The sequence below is a fragment of the Engystomops pustulosus genome, chromosome 2 (assembly GCF_040894005.1).
Source record: "Engystomops pustulosus chromosome 2, aEngPut4.maternal, whole genome shotgun sequence".
Taxonomy (NCBI): domain Eukaryota; kingdom Metazoa; phylum Chordata; class Amphibia; order Anura; family Leptodactylidae; genus Engystomops; species Engystomops pustulosus.
Window position 1 is genome coordinate 118,544,124 of NC_092412.1, and position 22,461 is coordinate 118,566,584.

The 22,461-nt window shown below is 38.0% G+C and overlaps 1 protein-coding gene across 4 annotated transcripts in view; it reads right to left on the minus strand.

The window, feature by feature from the left end:
* The window catches only part of GTF2IRD1 (GTF2I repeat domain containing 1), a 73,563-nt gene that overhangs the window by 36,168 nt on the left and 14,934 nt on the right, over nucleotides 1-22,461 (minus strand). For 3 of the 4 annotated variants that reach the window (XM_072136162.1, XM_072136161.1, XM_072136163.1), the window contains 9 exons: nucleotides 11,335-11,463; nucleotides 9,960-10,101; nucleotides 9,120-9,266; nucleotides 8,154-8,337; nucleotides 4,680-4,975; nucleotides 3,765-3,854; nucleotides 2,287-2,370; nucleotides 552-735; nucleotides 441-466 (listed from right to left, as the gene is read on the minus strand). In XM_072136162.1, the coding sequence (XP_071992263.1) occupies nucleotides 441-466; nucleotides 552-735; nucleotides 2,287-2,370; nucleotides 3,765-3,854; nucleotides 4,680-4,975; nucleotides 8,154-8,337; nucleotides 9,120-9,266; nucleotides 9,960-10,101; nucleotides 11,335-11,460 (1,279 nt within the window). In that variant the 5' untranslated portion in view covers nucleotides 11,461-11,463. The remainder of the gene's footprint in view (nucleotides 1-440; nucleotides 467-551; nucleotides 736-2,286; nucleotides 2,371-3,764; nucleotides 3,855-4,679; nucleotides 4,976-8,153; nucleotides 8,338-9,119; nucleotides 9,267-9,959; nucleotides 10,102-11,334; nucleotides 11,464-22,461) is intronic. The other variant, XM_072136164.1, reaches the window with a different exon arrangement.

Sequence of the window (22,461 nt, forward strand, 5' to 3'; positions counted from 1 at the left end):
GCCCAGAGCGCTGAACATCTTGTGCCCGATCTCCGTGCTGCAAATTATAGCTTTCTTTCCTAGGTGATCCCGGCTTGTCAAGATTAACGACAGACAGCCCCAGGATCAAGATGAAGGGGAGCGGAGTTGAGTATTTATAGGTTTTAAAATATTTTTTCAGTGGTTGATATCCTTTAAAGGAAAATATGCTCCAGAATTATGTTATATCATGATTATAACATAAGTTATTAACTAAACAAAAGTCACAAGCTATGACAGGAGTACTTTACTGCAGTACTTTAATACAGGAGAATCTAAAATATTGCTATGAAAAACAGTTAAGGGAGTATTTTGTTATGAGTATGTTATGTTGTGTATATGTTGTATATATGCATATTCACATATATATCAATCAAGAATAGTAGACAGAATAGGATGTAGTAGTCAACTAGTCAACTTACCTTCAAAAATTCTCTGGTCAAACATACTGTAAGTAAAGAAAATGTTCTATTACTGATGCTGCCATTTTAACTGCATTGTGCGAGCACAACTATTTTAATTCATTATTTTACCTTTTAATTTTAAAGTGTATGTTGTGACGTTCTTCCAGAATTCTCTTTAGTTTAGGCACTCCATAAGTACACGGTCTTTTGAAAGGGATTTTATCAGGTATTCCTACGATCTCCACTGCTTCCGGGTGACAAGCGATCTTCCGATAAGGTACTGGCACCATGTGATCAAGGCCTAAGGCTTCAGCTAGAAGCGAAAAACAAGGTTGTGACAATCAATGAAGGAAAGTATGTGAAACTCTGCACAAGCTGACCTTTAAAACTTAAATCCTTTTAAAAGAATATCATTTTCTCGGCGGTAGACTGTCCCATAACACACTCTCGTAACCTGTAGGGGATGATCAAGCCTCTTTTCACTTCATCCGGGACCTCCATCAGAGCGAGAAAATACGTTTTTAAAAATATTCTGAGGGGACCTCATTTATGCAGGCTCCCCTCCTCATTGTTATGCACCCATGGCTGTCTTCGGCTAGACAGCTTGTAGGTCTCCTGTGCACCTGCGCAAGAAAACAAGCCAGAATACACTGCATCGGCAGAGGACATCTTCGGCAGCAGAGAGCCATAGGAGTGGTGCATAATAATGAGCAGGGGGGCGTGCATAAATTAGGTATCGGAGGAGCCAGGAGGCACTCATCGCACAGGATCTTGTGTGCCTCCGTATCATTTGAATATTTTTATTATGGGACACTCTACAATTGAGAAAATGGTGGTAGATATCCTTTAATCAAATTATCCTAGAATAATAAACAGTGCAAAGTAGAAATTAATACATGGAATGTGGAGGTATTGGTTAAAAAAATATCCCTACATTATGTATTTTAGAATCAGCTTTTTTATAGTTTTGGTGTTTACCCGTCTAGCCACCTAAATGCCCCACCACACTGCCCTTCCACCCTACCCTTTTCTCCATGTTGATAGTGGAGCATGGAAATATCAAAGATATAGGCACACCACGCACGTGCTGCCAACGGAAACGGGCGGGTAGTGACGTTGAGGAAAGGGCAGGGGGTGAAGGGGCAAAGTGTTGGGATGTTTAGGTGGCTTGAAGGCAGAGAGGGGGTGAAGAAGGCTTCACTGGATCTGAGAACTCTCCTCGCCTCCCTGAGTGGATACAGATGTCAACTGGGGAAGAATAAAAGATGTTTTTACAGCACAGCGGAATTGTACAAATCTATGGAATGTCTTTATCTAGTGTCTAAGGTACTGTTTGAGGTATGTAACGGAGGTTTGTGTTGACAGGTAAAACACACAGGGGGCATTTATCATAGTATTTTATTATTTTTTTGTGTCCAAAAGTGTCAAAAAATGAGTGGCTTAAACATAGAACCACAGCTAGTGCAACGCTGTGTAAATCCAGATTTCTGACTTGCTATTTTTTTTTTTCAATTTATTAAAGGGCCAAAGTCACATTAATAAATCTGATGGGCAACGGAGCTCCTAGAAATCATAGAAGCTGGCCTAATCATAAATGTCCCCCACAGTGTGAATTTATGCATTAGCCATGCCTATACATAGACCCCACTGTGTACACTATTCACGCAGGTCTCATTAATTGAAAAGGCTGTGTACAATGTATGTAGTCTATACATAGGGTACTTTGCATGTATTCCATAGAATGCTGCCTAAGAGAGACTATGTCTGTGGAGTGTAGGCTAGTTATAAAAAATAGGCAATATAACATTATACATATAATGTAGAAAATGCACACGTGTATCAGAGACAAGCATCCAATACTCACCATATCTGCTGTTAAACAAGATTTGTACACACTCCCTGAGGGTATTGATATCCTCTGTTTCCTTAATGAAATTGTCCCATTTATCTACCAAAAATAACCAGTCAAAATAACCATAAGTCAGTCAGAGAATTAAAATATTAAATAATCCATTGTTATATGGTTGGTTTGGAAAACAGTAGGTCTTTAACTCAATGGTAACATTTGGATTCTGATCGTGGAGTAGTTCCAGGATTAGTAATAAAATTATTGGGAAAAGGAGACAACCCTGAGGAGTCCCATTATTGTAAAGCAGTCTCAGAGGACCATGTTGTTACCGAGTGCAGCAGATGCATAATATTGTGACTAGCAAACCAGTTCTCGAACTGTGGCTTAAATAAAAATAATGTAAAGTATGGGAAACCACCAATATACTAAGTAAGATGTCTATCTCTGTGGTCTCTAGTGGCCATGGGGACAACCTGGTCAAGTAACAATTTAATATTTATGTTAAGAAGTAAGTTCAGTCTGTAGTTACTTCAGTGGATTTGGTCAATTCTAATTTAGGGAGATGACCAAGATATGGACTCTTTATTATTTCTGACAGTCCCAGGGAGAATAAAGTGCTGCACAAAGCTATCTCTGAACCTGCAGATCTGTGTGGGACTGCCTGACTATTTGATGTGTATGAGTCTATAATTTATAAATCTACTATTCGTTTTATATATATAGGCAGTCCCCTACTTAAGAACACCTGACTTACAGACAACTCCTAGTTACAAACGGACCTCTGGATGTTGGTAATTTACTGTACTTAAGCCTTAGGCTACAATAAAAAGCTCTCATCGTTATCAAAGGTATCTGCAATTAAGCTTTATTATTAATGTTGGTTCTTATGACAATCCAACATTTTTACAATCCAATTGTCACAGAGACCAAAAAAATTCTGGCTGGGGTTACAATAATAATGTATACATTTCTGACTTACATACAAATTCAACTTAAGAACAAACCTACAGAACCTATCTTGTATGTAACCCAGACACTGCCTATATATTATATATATATATATATATATATATATATATATATATATATATATATATATATACATACATACATACATACACAGGAGACGGTCCCCTACTTAAGAACACCTGACTTACAGATGACCCCTAGTTACAAACGGACCCCTGGATGTTGGTAATTTGCTGTACTTTAGTCCCAGGCTACAATGACCAGCTCTAATAGTTATGAAATGTGTCTGCAATTAAAATGTAATGATAATATTGGTTTTTATGACAACCCAAAGGTTTTACGATCCAATTGTCCACAGAGATTAAAATATTTTTGGCTGGGGTTACAATTATAAAATATACAGGTCCAACTTACTTCTACTTAAGAACAAACCTACAGAACCTATCTTGTACGTAAACCGGGGACTGCTTGTATATATTTATAAGTGTTTGTGTATGTATCATGTGGGATAATTTTGCACTTACCTGTTTTATCATGAATTATTGAAAACAGCACACGTTTCGAGGCATGGATATTCTGTCTGAGGCTGTTGTTGGCTGTGGAAGACTGCTGTCCTGCATTCAGAGGAAAATTTGGGGTAAACATAGTAGTCCATTAGTTATTGTAATTGTGTATGTTTGATAATCATATAATTTACTGTTCAGTTGTCAGAGCTTAGGAAGGTCAGTTGCTAGGGGTAGTAGATAGCATAAAAATTGACTAGCATGGATTATTATATCTTTCTTGTACAACTAATGGCTGATGCATGAAAGCTCATTGCTTATTATTTAAACAGAGTGCACAAAGATAGTGCACAAAGATATTTTACTGCTAGGCTAAATTAATTAATCTGAATATGGGCAGATTAAGGGCATCGTGGACCAGGGATTTATGAAAACTGCAGATTTTCTCACATCAGTCTTAAAGCAAACCTGTCACAAGGAATATAATTTTTATCTGCTAACAGATACCCCCTCCCCGGGATTCACCACTTGCCGCAGGGAGAGAGTCTGGTAGTGTGTAATAAAGTTTTAGAAAGTACTGAAATTATTCATAATGCTAAAAAAGAAATTTTTAACATCAGCATAGCATAGGCTATTGGAAGCAGACATGTTTCCTTTAAAGGCATAAGGATTTCAAATTTAGGAATAATGAGATGTCCACATACTACCATACTAATTCTCAATATTCTTTTCTTAGGCCCTTGTTTTTATGAAACAAAAAACGGTTTACAAATTATGCAAATGAGGCTGCGGGACTCCCATCTCAATAGATGTCAATGGAGCCTGCAATTACATAATTTGTAAAGCGTGTTTTCATAAAAACAAGGGCATAAATTGAAATTTGTGTATTGTACAATATAAAATTTTGCAGAACTGGTGACACATGACAATCCTCACCAGAACAGTCTAAATAGTCCTGATTCTGTTCTCCTGGTGATTTATGATTCAGCACATCACTGGCTGTATTGTGCACAGGAATATTTGCATGAACCTCCTGTTTTAACTCCATACATAGTGGGTTGGGTACAGAGACATTGTATATAAAGTTTGATACACTGGAGGGATTTTCATGGGATGTAGGCTTTGGGACTTTGGCACTAGAACCAACATCTGGAACAATCTTTGCTGTTGAAACAGGTGAGCAGTTGAAATCTTGACGGGGTTTAGATTCTCTGTTCAGTTCTTCAACAGGTCTACAAAATAGGTCAAAAGAATATGTTAAAGAAAAATATGGTGACGGTCAAATTATACTTGGATTCATGCATAAGAAATACACATATATAACTGCACAATGTATCAATAGATCAATGTGTCCCCTAACTGATCCACAGGGTTTTCTGACCATTTTTTGCAATGCTGTACTGGGTCTCCTACCCCTTGGTTTTCCTTCTCAGTCTTGTAAATGACAAATGTGTTACTTAAATTAAAACATTACAAAAATGTTTTGGGGATTTGGTTCAAATTAAAGGACATATTTAAGTGTTTAGAATGTAGTGTCGCTGGTAAAAATAGTTGGTGACCTGCACCCAAACTATAATATGGAGCACTAAAAAGCCACCAAAAACAACTAATATAAAACAAAGATACCTGCGCCAACAAAAATTATAGGGATAAATATTGAGAAATACAGCAAGTGTAACTATTATACGCCCCTAAGTCTGAATATATAGTATACCTAATAAATTGGCTAGCTATAGAACAATAGGTTAACTAGCTATACGTCAAGCTGTGTGTTCAGGCAATGTGGGAATGTATTAGTACCCGTCTGGAAGCTGTAGCAAACTTTTCATCTAAGATGAAACTGAGTGTTCAGAGTCCAAGAATATCAAATTCTTTGTAAATCCATGAAGAAATCCTTCAGATTGCTGCATCCAAAAAACAATCCACTGATGGATAAGTTTACAGACTTGAAGACGTTTGTTGCACGCGGAGCGAAGCCCCGGCCGGCAGCTACCACTCCGTACACAGTCCTGGTGGGTCCTGTAAGGTGACGTCATGAGCTACAGTAAGTCCAGAGGGACAAACTTCCAATACGTTTTGAAGACTTGTGCTGTCTTCTTTGTCAGGGATCGTGTCATTGTTAGTAAAGTGTGCTTTATAGCGATAGCAAGTCTGTTTGAATTCAGATGTTTATGTCTTTATGTTTTTGAGTTGTATGTGTCAAAATGTATTAGTGTCATCCAAAAATGAATCAATTTTTAATCTAATTAACCTTAAAAATGTATATAAATAATGAATAAATAAAAAGAACACAATTTATAAACTTAGGAAATATAGACATTATAAAAACATTTTTATATACATAAACATAAATGCAAAGAATTCTATTTCTTTGTTAAGTGCCATCGGGCCAGTAAAAAAATCCATTGCCTGTGACAAAAACACTAAAATGATGATTGCAAACATACAAAGGTCAGAGCTATTAAGAGATAGGAAAAAGGTAGAAGAGAAGAGAATAATAATAAAAAAGACCATGTTATAAAAACTATAGAAGTCCCTATCATAACCCAAAACACACAAGATCGAGTAACCCTTTAAAGCATTCTATATCATCATTGGAATATTTTATCTCAGGATAAAATAAATGGACAGCACAAAAAAACCCTAAATTTATCTTTAAAAAAGCCAGAAATATTGGAATATTGGTCGCTCCGATCCGTAAAGAACGATAAAACTGTGATACCTATCCAAAAAAACTATTTACAATTAAATGGTTTCATTCCATGTACACAATGCAATGCAGGAATATTAAAAAAGGATTTGAAGAACACCCTTTATCAAAACACTATAAAATGTTTCATCAGGGTCAATTCGAAGGTTCACAATTCTTTGCTATAGAAAAAGTCCACCGTAGTTGGAGAGGGGGGAATTACATCTCCCAGACATTCTGGTCCCGATGGGACTTAACAAAGAAATAGAATTATTTGCATTTATGTAGAAGTGACCTTTGAACCCCAACTTCTCCAACAAATTGGAGAAGTTGGGGTTCTCCAAGAAGGCCACAGTGTGGATTTGACATGGATTTCTTGATATGTATTTTAGCAACAAAAAATAATTGAAATTTGGGGTATATAGATCCCCCAAAACGGATACCTTGGACTTTGAGAAAAATCACTCCATCACCTACTGAGAACAAGCAGCTAGACGCTAGAGACAGCACAAATGCAATGTGACATGAAGGGATTGCAAATGGCCGTCTGTTTTTATAGGGCTGTGACATCACATAAGCCTGCCAGTCGCTGATTAGCTTACATGTCAACATATGTGATTGAGGGTGTTCCTTTCTTCTTCCCAGAGTTCTCTGCCCCATGTAACATGTTGTGCTCGTGGCCATTTTGCTAATAAAGGGGGAAAAAAAAAATTCTTCCCATGAATCACTGTAAACTTCGGATTCGTACCTATCCAAAGTTTTCCTGAAATTCTAAAAGAATTTTACTTTGTTAGAATTGATTCGCCCATCTCTGGTACTAATACATGCCCACATTGCCTGAACACACAGAGCTATACCCAGCTTGAAGTATAGCTAGTTAACCTATTGTTCTAAAGCTAGTCAATTTATTAGGTATAGATACATATTCAGACTTAGGGGCGTACAATTAACCTGAGTGAAGTTGGCCCCCCACCTTGTTCAAATTAAACAAAATTGGTGTCAAACGTTTGTGCTATGTTTGTGCTGGTTTGTGCAGCAAAAATTTTCGTTTGTGCTGCTATCATTTTTAAGATTTTAATGAAAGCTTCCAGAGGTAATCAGAGGTCAACCAGCCCCCCCACATTGCCCAAATCAAACAAAACTGGTGCCGATCAATTCTGCTATGTTTGTGCTACTCAAATTTTTGTTTGTGCTGTTTTTGTTTTGAATATATGAACAAAAAATTAAAGGTCAAAAGTTCAAGCAGCCCCCCCATATTAACCGAATCAAACAAAACTGGTGTCAAACTTTAGAGCTACGTTTGTGCAGCAAAAATTTTCATTTGTGCCACTATCATTTTTAAGGTATGTTGAGGTGTTTAAGGTGTTTAGGATAAACTGGTAAAAAAAGAAACTAGTGACACTTCCCTGGTTTGATCACCAGGGGGAGGTAGCAAACACATTGCACTTTGAAAGAAATGAACTGTGATGACCTCAGGAAAAAAGTCTGAATATATTAAAAATGATAACAGCACAAACGAAAATTTTTGCTGCACAAACCAGCACAAACGTAGAACTAACATTTGACACCAGTTTTGTTTGATTCGGTTAATGTGTGGGGGGGGGGGGCTGCTTGAACTTTTGACCTTTAATTTTTTTGTTTTATGGAATTGTCCATACCTTGGAAAGCTGTCATTTAAAACCTGTCATATGAAGTATATACATAGTATTTTATTACTGTACCTTTCAAACTCGAATCGAATGTGGTGACTGTGTTCTAAAATAAGCATCAGAGTCTTTAAATTATATTCAGAAGGCTTCTGGAAGTGGATACCCTCCGGTAAACCAATTACCGCCAATGAGCTAGGATCCTTCATTATCTTGTCGTAGGGCACTGGAACAACATTAGACATGCCCAAAGCCTCACCTGCAACAAATAAAGTTATTATGAATTAAGTGAATTAATGCAAGTATCAAGTAAAATGTTAATGTGATGATATTGAAAAAGTGAACTGTGCATTAAAAAAGACGTTTCATGTCCACTATTTCAGATTTAGTAATAGGTATATCCTAGATCACACTAAATTGTAAATGAAAACTACTAAACAAAAAAACTCTTTTTTTCCCATATTTTAATAGAACACCGGAATATAGGAAACTCAAGTAATTGTCTCTTGATTACTAGTTACAATCTCTGAAATATCTTTAAGAAATCTGAATATTTTGCAGCTACTCACTTTTCTGTCTCATGGAGGAGCAGGAATCTCCTTTTCTCTAAGTGTGTGTGTTGTAGGCATCCTACTAGCTAATCTACTTTTACTAGTTTAGAGGAACTGACTATTAAATGGATGTATGGGGAAAAGCTGTGAAAGAAAATTCAGAATAGTGTTGACCCATGTGTAAAACAAAATGGTCTATTATTTTGAAAATGTATCCAAAATTTTGGTCACTACAATGTCACTAAAAGGGAAATCCTTTGGCCCCTAGATGTAGAAAATGCATTTGATAAAAGGGTTTGATGATTGGTTGTGAACCAACATGTCAGCAATACAATCTACCGCATGTCTGTCCTGAACCAGGTTTTTAATGTTGCATTATTTTAGTTGAAAACTATTTTAAAAAATCTGTAATAATAATAATACATAATAATAGCTACAAGCAAAGCTCAATATCATATGGCTCACAACTGGAGCACATATTTGTTCTTACTATAGAGCACATCAAAGATCTCTTCCACCATCTTTCTGAGAAGGTAAATATCAGAACTTGGCCCTGGGGATGCTCTCTGGACATTCCGTATGCAATCTCTGTTTCTCCTTAGGACATCCGTTTCCTGTTCAGCTCTAAGAGAACCTACTGAAAAATTAACAGATGAAAGAAAACCAATTGGGAAGCAATATATTAAAGGCACATAAGAAAACAAGAAAAAAAATGTCTTTGTGGGCAGAGAGTTAACCTAAAATGTAGATCATTGGGCAAATGAAGCAATGCATCTGTTGCACTGGTAATAACATAATAAAACATTGTAATTGTTTATTACCGTATTCATATTCACTTGTGTGATGTAAATGCTAATATAAAGAAGAACTTCAGTATCTTCATATACTATGCTCTACATATACTCTCTTTAAACAAATTGGTTTAGGTGGATCAGGAACTTGTTCAATTGTTTTTCTGTCAGCGTTTAATAACAAAGTAATATTTTTATTTTTAGTTTCAGAGAAACTACTTCAGAGATGATTTACCTTTTTTACATATGAATATATATATAAAATGTAGGAATTGTGAAATGTGATTTTTTTTTTGGTTACAAAACATGATATCCAAAATGTTGTAACTTTTTACTTACTGCCACAGATCCTCCGCATTTGCATAATACAAGCATAATACAAGCAACCGACATTGAACAATCTATGTGATTTTGCTCACATCATCTAGTAAATTATATATTTGTATTGAATTTAAATAAATTCAAGGTGACAATCACATTAAATCTAAATAAAATATACAATGACACAAAGAAATACTTCATTTGTTGAAATAACTTACCACAGAATCGCTGGAAATCTGTTTGTAACTCTTTTCTGGCGCTTAAAAATTTTTTCCCTCTCTCAGTACCAACTACAAAGGAGTTGTCCTCATGAACTGCTATGCAGGCCACTTCAGCATTCAGTTTGGATAGAGCAGTGCACTGGAAGCAGAAAAGAAGCTCTTCATAACAAAATGTTTCTAATTTTTAATGTATACAATTTATTTCAGAAACTTCATACTGGTAACACTAGGATTTTGGAAAGGTAAAGGTCCCATAGGCAGGTCCGGATTATAGGGGGGGGCAGCAGGGAGCTCACCCCCGGGCCCCGCACCACCGTGCCCTTAAATTCTCAAATGTAGGAGAATCAAATGTGGGTGATTCAGGCGGTCGAATTACCGGCCAAACCACACACAGTCGCAGCAGGGTGCTTCCATCCTAGTACAACTCCGTTTGTATCCTTACACTGCGAGGGAAGAAGATGAGGTAAGCATTGTGGGAATGGAGGAAGGTGAGTACAATTTTATTATTTAACCTAGGACTGTATATAATTATTGCTGGGGGCAATATAGTGATTACTGGGAGCTGTACTTAGTGATTACTGTAGGCTGAATATAGTTATTGCTGGGGTCATGTATATAGTTATTGCTGGGGGGCTGTATACTGTGATTTATTGGGGGCTGTATATAGTGATTACTTTGGGCTGTATATAGTTATAGGTAGGCTGTATATATTTAATATAGGAAGGCTGTATATAGTTATTATAGGTGGCTGTATATAGTTATTATAGGGAGGCTGTATATAGTTATTATAGGGAGGCTGTATATAGTTATAGGCGGTTGTATATAGTGACTACTGTGGGCTGGACAAAGTGATTACTGGGGGGCTGTATATAGTTATTGCTGGGGACTGTATATAGTGATTACTCATGGGCTGTATAGAGTTATTGCTGGGGGCTGTATATAGTGATTACTGGGGGCTGTAAATAGTGATTACTGGGGGGCTGTATATAGTGATTACTGGGTGGCTGCATATATTTATTGCCAGGGGGCTGTATACAGTGATTACTTGGGGTTGTATATAGGGATTTCTTGGGGCTGTATATACTGGGAGCTGTATATAGTGATTAGGAGGGGCAGTATATAGTTATTATTGGGGAGGCTGTATATAGTTATTGCTGGGGGGCTGTAAATAGTGATTTCTGTTCCCTGTCTAGACTACATTCAATGGGAGCCCCCACCAGGTTTTGCACCCAGGGGCCCCCACCAACCTTTATCCGGCCCTGCCCAAAGGTCAGACCCTCAAATATAAGGTATCTATGACATATTCGCTGGTTTGTAAAACCACTTTAAGTATACAACAGAAATATTACAGTAATAATATTAAAGTACTTGCCATTGAATCTAAGGCAGATACAAGGCTGACAATAATTTCATCTTTTCCATTAGTAGTAGTCGAAATCCACATATCAGATCTGGAGCTATTCACAGGACCTTCATAATGCTTTCCTGCAAGGGCCATTTTCTAAAAAAGAAATATAATAGTACTTAAAGATAACTTCTTTAGAATGAAATATTGCCCGTAAAATCCCAAAAAAGGCACAATTACAATTTACCAATATAGGATTCCCAAAAAGGGTTGATATGGATTTATGGGTATAATATCTCCATAAGTATAAATATAAACTGCCAGCATTTTATCAGGGATCAGCCATTCTGCAAGGAGCTACAGGAATTAATGCATTACTTTAACATAAAACTGTATACTGTATATACTTGAGTATAAGCCGACCCAAGCATAAACCAATGCCCCTGCCCCCAGTATATAGCCTGCGGCCTCTGCCCCCGGTATATAGCCTGCGGTCCCTGTCCCGAGTATACAGCCTGCCAGCCCCTGCCCCCAGTATGCAGCCCGCCAGCTCCTGCCCCCAGTATGCAGCCCCTACCCCCAGTATGCAGCCTGCCAGCCCTTGCCCCGAGTATTCAGCCTGCCAGCCCCTGCCCCCAGTATATAGCCTGCCAGCCCCTGCCCCCAGTATGTAGCCTGCAGCCCTTGCCCCAGCATATAGCCAGTCATCCCCATCCATAAGAAAAAAAAATCTGTACTCAGCTTTCAGACGCCCCCAAGCAGGTGCTCTTCTTTCCTTCGGTGCTCTGGCTTCAGCTCTGGGTTGCATGCTCCATGACTTCAGCAGCTTGCTGACATAATAAGTGCGTGTGTGTGGATGGCGGCGCACATGCTATAATTTCAGAAAGCAGCTGACCTCATGGTGCGTGTGACAGCGCCATGCGGGGGGCCCACAGCAGAAGCACCGAAGGAAAAAAGAAGTCCTGCCCAGGGCGTTGGAAAGGGGAGTACAGATTCCAGTATAAGCTGAGTTAGGTTTTTTTCAGCACATTTTTTTCTGCTGAAAAACTCGGTATAAAAGGTACTTTTCAACACATTATTTTGCCATGCTGCATGCACCACAAAAACATTTCCTGGCAACATTAATTGTTTGGTTTACTCTCATCTTGACTGCTGTTACTTCCTACTCGTTGGTTTTCCAATTACTAAACTCTATCCTTTCCAAACTATCCTAACAGAGAAGCCAGACACTTCCAACCATCTGGACCATAGACGGTTGCCTCCAGTCTGTGCCCGTTACTGCCCATCATTTTCTGAATACATTACACTATAATCATGCTCATCAACAAAGTTCTCCATGTTCAACACCTCCCTATCCTCCTTTCCTCATCGCAATCCCACCCTACATGTGCTCTTTTATGCAGTGATCCAAGATTAACTTTCAAATGTAAAAGTTTGGTTGTAGTTGCTGATTCTATGACATGTGAACCTTCTACTACCCCAACTGGGATCCTCAACATTTGTCAATAGTGATTGTCCTAAACTTATCCTACTGGTGTTGTATAATTATTTTGTTTTTTCCCTTTGGTCATGAATGCAATTCTGTGGATGTGAAATTAGATCTAGTGGTGCCTTTGTTATTAAAAAGCCCTCATACATATTAACAGATACTTTTGCATTAATGTCTTTCATCTGTTTAATTATTCTCATTCATTTATTAATAAAAAAATACAGTACATGCAGTCCCCAAATTACATACAAGATAGGTTCTTTAGGTTTGTACTTAAAGGACATCTATCATCACAATACCTGGTGGTAGATGCTTATACTCACCTCCCCATCCTGTGCCGATGTGCAGTAATCTTCTTTTAGTATGTCTAAGAAGTGCAGGGTATGTGAGAAATAAGGGCTTTAAAAATATGCAAATTCGCCTCTTCACTCCTGTGATTAGTAATTATTTATGGCTTCAAGCCCAGCTGGCTCTGCCTACACAGCAGAGCGATCATAGACGAGTGTATATATGTAACGATATGATCTTGCAAAGCGCGAGAACTGCAGAGCCCTCTGATGGCTGTGTAGGCGGAGCCAGCTGGGCCGGGAGCCTTGAATAATTACCAATCGTAAGAACCAAGAGGCACTCGGCAGAGCCCCTCACGATCACTTAAAGCTCTATTTCTCGGCAACACTGCACTTTTTAGACATACCATAAGAAAATTACTGAGCATTGGCACGGGACGGGGAAGTGAGTATAAGCATCTATTATCAGGTATTCTGATGGGAGATGTCCTTTGTATGCAAGTTGTATGCAGGTATATTTTATAAGTGTAGATCCAAAATATTTTTTATCCCTGTGACATTTGGATTTCAAAATTTAGTGCTGTCATTGGAACAAGGATTAACAATAAATGTTGTCTATTTGTTCATAAAGCTAATATAAACCCTATGTATTTAACAGCAGTAAAATTCATTGGCATCAATACAATGGACCTACAAGCAGGGGCGTGACTACAATGGTAGCGGCTGCTATGGGGACTGCAGTGTAAGGGGGCCCTGGAATTTGACCCAACACACCAAAGAATGCATGTTGTGCACCACTATGTACATATTATGCTGCACATTGTACAGCATAATATGTATATAACAGTACTCATCTTCCACAGTACATAGCATGAATCGTCAGCTCAGATAAAAAATGTCAGGGGACAGCAAAACAACAGGACTAGGGATGTTTCATTTCTAATTTCTGCTGTGTACTTCCCCCATGTGGTATGCAGCCACTGGGACATATCTGTTTAAGTGTATAGATGTATTTATCAGTGCATAAATGTGTGCACATAAGTGTATAAATGTGTGAGTATACAAATACAGGCAGTCCCCTACTTAAGGACAACCGACAACTTCAATGATAAAATATACAGTTTCGACTTACATACAAATTCAACTTAAGAACAAACCTCAGGACCCTATCTTGTACGTAACTGCCTGTATATATATTTTCTGAGGGGGTAGAGGGGCCCCATTCAGTTTGCTATGGGCCTCAGCTTCTCCTAGTTACGCCCCTGCCTACTAGCCACCAGACACATATATACTGTAAATGTTTACCAGGACTCTCACAGGTAGAGACATGTCTCTGCACTCTGCCCAAGCATGCGCTATGACGCAGGTGGCACATATCATGTCACCTGCTTCCTATACCAGAAGAAGCCGTCTGGCCTGAAGGGGAGTAATAAATTAGATGTTTTTTTATGGATGTGTCCTGTACTCTGCTTTAATTTAGGGGGCTGCTGAACTCTGAATTAATAAGGGCAGACAGGGAGCTACTATGCTCCATATTGAGGACAGTAAAACTCAGAGTAGTAGTTCCCTACCCTGAGTGTAAAATATGTATGATATTACTTTGAAGTACTGTATAATACTCCTTTTCATTACTGCAGGCATTAGTATATATGTAATATTGAGTGATCACTAGTTTAGCAGCAATATGATATTTATTAGTTAGTATTGTTAGAAATTTTGGAAATTGATGTCAACTGAGTGACATCGAATTTGAGATTTGAGATTGGTGGGGTTTCAGTGATAAGACACCCAAAGATCCAATGTACGCCCCAGTCAGCCCCCGTGTCACTCCCCGAGATGAGAGCGGAGCAAAGCTGTCCCAATCATCTCTATGGAGCTAACGGACATTGCAGCGGACCCCATCAGATCCCTTGTTCTAGACATTTGTGTGGGGTCCCATCACTGAGACCCCCTCCGATCTGCAAGTTAGGTAGTCCCTATCCAACTTGTTAAGTAGGAAAACCCATTTAATAGTTTTGTAGAAAGTGTAGGAAGGAACCTGTCAGACTCCTGAATTTCACCGAAACACAGAATGTCAACGACATGTTTCCCTTGCATATATACATTATAAGACCAAAGCATAGGAAATAGAAGTTGTATTATCAGCCAATAACAGAGAACACAATATAACATCCAATCCAGCACCTCAACTAGAAAAGGGATTTTCACTTTATGAAATACTGGAAACAAAACACCAACACAATTACTTCATAATGACCTCCAAGAAAGATAGTGGGTTTTGCTGTATCTGGATTGTACAGCAAGAGTGACCAGTGTCTAGCCAATGAATGAAAACAGAGTCTAAATACATCTTTTTATACACAATCACTGTGGAAACCTGCCGAGGCTTAAACAAGAAATCAATGAGCTTGTTTCACAGCAACCCTGTCAAGTAAACCTCATTAGCGGATAGATCTGTATTGAGAAGAATATACATGTGCTTGTAGACCATGGAAAAGAGGGAACGGTCTATACTATTGAAAGCTTAATGCTATTTTTTGGATGATTTTACAACCAAACTAAAAATTTCTCTTAAAATTGAGATCGATTTCCTGACCAGCATGAGATGTTGTGATGAATTGCTCAGTACAACAACAACTAAGGGTATGTTCACATGCCAGAGCTGAAAAAATGGCTGTTTTTATCCATTTCTCATAGCCAAGATGTGTCTGGTTTTGATCGATCCTCATAAACTGGATCCTATGAGTGATATGTAAAGAACTCTTTAGACTAGAACATTTTCTACTTTTTCACAAAACAGCCACGCTGCGTAAAAAAAACAGGCATGTAAATTAGTCCAATAAAAAGTATTGCAAGTGTAACCATGTGCTGTCCACCAAAAAAACGAACGGCGCATGGCTACCGTATTTGTCTCTGTCATGGGAATAAGCCCTGACTGTGCACTAACTAACTTTTAGGCTAAATGTCCACAACATTAGTAGCCACATAGTCCACATACATCATTACCTGGTAATTACAAGTGGTAATATCTGCTGACAGTAATGACTTTTGATAACCTATGATGGTGTATTAGTCCTTTGGGACATAATTAAAATTAGGATGGAACAGGCCTACTTTTTAGAGGTCGTTTTAAAACAATATTCAAAGTACTTTTTTGTGTTATGGTGCAATTCCCAGAATATAGAAGCACACCATTTATTATTTCTTGTAAAAAACTATTTTGGTCCAATATATAACCTCAAAGAAGTTGCTCTCATTAATTGCTCATTTCTGTACTGTTCCAAGGAAGAAAAAATAGGTTCCAACAATGTTTGTGGTAAATATTTTTAATCATCAAAGGGAATCAACCAGTTGCAAAAAACACAAAAAACCTAGAAATACTCACCTCCACTCCTCTTTCGAGGTAACATAACGCAAGAATGACATCAACTCCCTCTCCCAGCATGGCGTTCATGATTAGCAGTCTGGAGCGCCAGGCATCTTGTCCCTGCACTTCAGCTGGCTAATTATCAGTTTTTTTTCTAGGTGATCTTGGGATGTCAAGCTTTGTGGGGGACAGCGTCAGGATTTTTTTTTTTTACAATTGGTTGATTTCCTTTAACATCATTCACTATGGAAATAGTTTTTTCCTTTATAATACAAAGCTTATAAAGCTTATAAAATCAAGCATGGATAAACCAGAGGCACTCATAGATCCATGCACTGTGACTGTGGTAATCTTCTTATATTTGTTATTCATGGCCTCCTTACTTCTAAAATTTACTTTTTCAACTATGCTAATAAATCTGAAGGGCTCCTGGGGGTATTACTAGAGCCCGTCCGTGCTCAGCTTCAAAGGCTGTTACACTTGCTCCCTCAGCACTTCCCTTCCCTCTGCCTGATATGATCTCCCTGCAATACATTACATTTCAGCACACAGTGGGAGGGTGGAAATGCTCCTGCACACTATAACAGCCTGTGAATATGCTGGATGGAGGGGCTCTATTAACAACCCCCGAAGCCCTTCAGGCTCATTAAAATAATTATAAAAGTTGATTTTGGAAGAAAGAAGGCCATGGAAGGAGGCCTATAACAAATATAAGAAGATTACCACACGGGGGCAGATTGCCAGAAATTGCAATCTATTTTGCACCTACACTACCTCCATACCATGGGGTGCTCCTGCCAGGTTTTTATGCAAAACTACACCAGGTTGGATCTAGTGTAGTCTTGCCCAGCGATGCAGTCACCTGCCGGATACATCAAGAGCCTATGACTCTTTATATATCTATTGGGAGGGGGGGGGGGCATGGCCTTTACGCCGGCGTATTATAAATTCCCCCCACTTTGACTGGATCTATAAGTAAGTGCCCTGGTTAATCATACATGATTTAATGATAGAATATGATTCACAGTGTGATAAGAAAAGAGCACGTTATTTTGAAAGATTCATCAAATAGGAGTTGTGAATGCCAAACATGTTCGGCTTGCAAGAATAAGATAAATCCATGTACCGTACTCATATTCCAACACATTGGCAGACATCTGCAGCCATGTGGTTACTTCAACTGATATCTGATATAGCTGTCAGCAGGGATCAGTGTAGTAAGACAATGACAGAAAATTGGTGGCTTGCACAAAAAATTATGGATTACTAAAAATGAACATGGAAGAGAATTCATTAAGGACTTGTTTTCTAGGTTATATTGTCTGATGACGCCATCCTTTCCAGATTGCTCTCTGGAGCAAGGTTTACGTGATTTAGGGCCGTCACAGATATCGTTATTCCCATGTAAGTCTCTATTACTTGTCTACACTGCTTGCCGTTTTATCAAGTCATGGTCAAAGAGAATGACATTTTTGGATTGCTGTTTTAAGTACTTGCAGTCATGTATAGTGGAGGTCATACAATTGTTAACTATATCTTCTGCTTTTCAAACTATTCCAGGCAGACATTCTATTTTATTCTTCATTACATGTGTGACAAATGTGTTTTACCAATTCGGGTGGGTTCATATACAGTCTCTGACCCTACCTACACACAAAGGTGTGCTTTTCTTGGACTTTAAAAAATGAGATATGAGGTCCATTCATGTGCTGATAAAAAAATATAAAAGACGGCTTCTGGCGGCTCCTTTCACCTGAGATAAAACGATTGCTGTAAGACAACTAGAAAGCTCTTGCTCTTTTGAGGGGTTCTCTAATAAACATAAGCTGTGCACATGTCCTGTAGGAACTTGATTGTTGGGCATAGAGTCCTTTAGCTTTGCACTTATTTCTGTTGGCAACAGTGAAAAGTATCTGAAAAAGTGATGGAAGAAATAATGTGCCCTCAAAAAAAGTAATATATGAATTCTTATATGATCCTACACCTGCTTCCATGACAAACTGTGATTCAACCATAGTGGGGGGTTTGACATGGCATGTAAAAAGTCCAATTACTGACAATTTTGTAAGAGAGAGATGGGCAGGAGCACCAGCCTGCAATATTTACTATAGTCACCTAGTATAAAGCCTTCTAGTAAATCCAGCAAGCAGTATGCTGACAGGGAGGAAATTAAGACTGGTCTTCAATACACCAGTCTTAATAAATTTCTCCCAGTGACTATGTGACTTCCACTATGTGCTTCTAAATTTTACAACCTGAAACATATAGGGCCTGTGATAGAGAGAAACATGTGTAAACAAAAACAAACATAAAATGTGGATGAGGTTATAAAATCATTTCCATTGTAAAAATGCACCCAACATCTGTGACATTCACATCATTTTTATTGTTCTAGTATTAACCATAAAGTAGCTAAATAAAGAGGTGAGGATGTTTATTGAGATTAAAGCTACTAATGCTACGTACAATCAGAAGAATGCCATTTCACAATTGTTTCAAAGATGTGACTGTCACCTCCACAGTGAAAAAATGAAATTTACGAGGCTATAAAAGCAGATACAAAGAGGTAACTATTTCATTTCAGTTTATTAACAGGACTGCAGTATGGCTCCTGTTAGCTGTTATATGCGTGACTGGGTTAAAAAAAAAAAACGCAATCCTAATTCCTGGGCCCCTGGTGCCTATGGCAACCGTCTTTGGTCTCCTTGGAAACTAATCTCGTGGTATTTGAACAATGTTAAAAAAGGATGTTTAATCTTGCTAACATTGAAACTCTTTCTTGGGATCTGATGTTGAAAGCAGCAAAAAAAGAACAAAAGAAAAGGGGAGAGCTATTAGAATATTAGCTAATAAAAAAATGGCGGCTTCTTTCTGATATCTTCTATTGTGTACACTAATCTGGAACAAACATTGCTCCCTTTATTTTATGGTGGATTATAAGGACAGAACATCCTTACAAATGCGAACACTAAAATGCTATATACACACTGTATATAAGAAGTCCATTACCAACGTGTTATTATGCTGCAGAGCAATCTCAAAACAGACATCATAAGCTCTACTTCTATTTCTTAATAGGCCTGTTTTTCTTTAATGCACCTCAATAGTTCTTGGCCTTGCTGAACTTTAAAGCCCTATGCTGGGGTTCGAAAAACTTGAACAGAAGACCAAACAATGGTGAAGACTGAGAGAGGTGTAAGGAGAACAATGTAATACAGGCAGTCCACAGGTTACTTACAAGATAGGTTCTGTAGATTTGTTCTTAAGTAGAATTTGTATGTAAGTCGGAACTGTATATTTTATCATTGTAATCCCAACCAAATTTTTTTCGGTCTCTGTGACAATTGGATTTTAAAAATGTTGGGTTGTCATAAGAAACAGGATTAACAATAAATCTTAACTACAGACATATTTAATAACAGTTACAGCTGTTTATTGTAGCCTGGGACTAAAGTACAGTAAATTACCAACTTCCAGAGGTCCGTTTGTAACTAGGGGTCGTATGTAAGTTGGGTGTTCTTAAGTAGGGGACCGCCTGTAGTATATATCTATGTTGCAGTGCCAAATAATAACTACTGTCACCTCACAACCTGTTAGCATGCATGAGATATAAAAGATGGAAAGGTAGTTATTTAATATAGGGATCAATTTTATCAAAACCTCTGCTTTTGGTCACTGAATAGGGTATACGGTCTGTGATGGACAGAACACACACAAAGCTATTGTGCTTCATAATTTCCACCTGGGTGTGCGGCTAGTGGGGGGAGTATACTCTAATCCAGATAGGTAGGGTATTCCAGGCATGGGATACAAGTATCTATAAGATCTGTAAAAAAAAGTGCATAAATATATTCTGTGGGTAAACCCCTTCAGCAGCAGTTATAAACCGTAGGTAGAATATAATATAATTATGGTGCTTTCGACATCACTGTAAACAGCGCTTTTTTTCCTGCGGTGTCTCTGAATAACGGCAAGAATTAGAAATTATGCATAATAACTTTCACTCATTGGCTTGTGATTTACTTTCATTTTATTCTGAGTAACAGGCTGAAAGCCAATGAATTATCCTTATAATAGTGGAGGCAACGCTTCAGATTATACAAGAAAAAGTCAGCCTTGCATGAAAGCAGGAAAATATATAATCGTGTAGGGCAAACAATATCTCTCCAATTCATTACATCTATACACAACCCGAGGCTAGAAGTAATGGAAGGTTTACAGGTCTTGAATCAGTGCTTTAGTGGTATCCTGTCTTTACTGCTAGATGTACAAAATAAAAAAAATATGAAACATAGTAACATTTGTATTGGAGTTTACTGAGCATATTAAGTTTAAAACAAACAAACCCAAGATTGTGTTGTTCCTTCCATTGACGATTACTGGCATATACTTGCAAGGGAAGTCCTCAAAGTATCCTACAAAGTATCTTGTAGGCAGAGGGATATATCTTCTTACTCAGCCCCTCTCCTTCTGTCAGAAGGAGGAGAAGTGAACATCGGGAGCAGACAGTGATTTCTGCTTTCATGTTGATTTCCTTCTTACATAACTGCCCATACATCACAGGGACACACCCAATATCACCATATAACGGAGGCTGGTAGTGGCATCTGTCTCTCATAGGTTTTAATGGCTTCCATTAAACAGATACCTTTGTTTACAGCAGTCAGCAGCATGAAATACACTGAACTTCTACCTGTATGGCAATGTGGTCTCAACAAAGGGTCATGGCTCCACAGGGAGAGAGTGTTCCCATTGTAGAAATATTTTGAAAAACATCACAAAAGGGTTTGCACATTTAGACATAAACATAGGCCTGATGCGCACAAACATATATTTCCAGCAACACATTTCAGTCTAAATTTATTACTAGTAACTGTCTTAAAAGTTTGTTTCATCCCTGTGAAGAGTCTGTGTCATACAGTCCTTGCAATTTTCAAAATACAGGAAGAGATGTCTGTGCAACACATAGGTCTCCATAGATAACCCAAGGCAAAAACAACTAGATGGTGGAATTCATGTCCTTTTCTATTACCTTTCAAACATTTGGCCAACTTGTCCCACAAAAGCAAGACCTCATTCAGTTATAATGACAGAAAAATATCTGCACTCTAGTTATGTCACAATAAAAAAACTGTTTTATGTTTTATGGGAAGAAAAATAACATACCAATTTGGAAAGAATAAATGATCAGAAAAGCCATCAAGCTGTAAATATAAATGCATGTATTCGGTAAACAAAGATTGCATAGTAAAACCTACCTTCCAAACATACTAAATATACAATAAAAAGCAAAGAAGACCTTTAACAAAAGTTGATTTGGAACTGATACCTTCATCGTAGCACAATGCTCATTGTGGCAACCCATTTACCTTTCACCACTGCAATGCGAATTGATGGCTTGTCCTTGAAACTGTAGAATTTGTTCTGCAGCAGCCAAATTTCAGTGAAAGCTTTGCAAAATTAGGGGTTACACAGCACTATATATCTTAAACTTGCTTTAAAGTGAACCTGTCACCAGGAATCTTAAAGCCAAACCAAACTACCGACACCACAAACAGGTACATTTTTTGCAACAATATTCTTTATATCATCATTCTTTTCACATACAAAACATGTTCTTTATGCAATCCGCAATGTCCATAAATCAATTTAGTTTTACTTATCATTCTGACGTTCCACGCTATTCAGGACACATGGCCTAACATCTACAGGACGGCATACGCCTTCAGAATATTTTTGCAAAAACATTTACATGTTTGTGGTGTTGGTAGTTTGGTTTGGCTTTAAGATGGACTGCAGAGCGTGAGAAACTCCTAACAATACTACCTGAATTCATTCCAGCACTTTGATAGAAGCTGTTGTGTTTTACCTGTCACCAGGAATGTCATTTTTAGCTGGTGACAGGCTCCAATAGTCTATGCTAAGCTGATATTAAAAATGCCTTTGTCAGAGTTCTGAAACACTTCGGTAGTTTATAATAGTTTATTTTACATTACTTAGCTTCCTGCCAG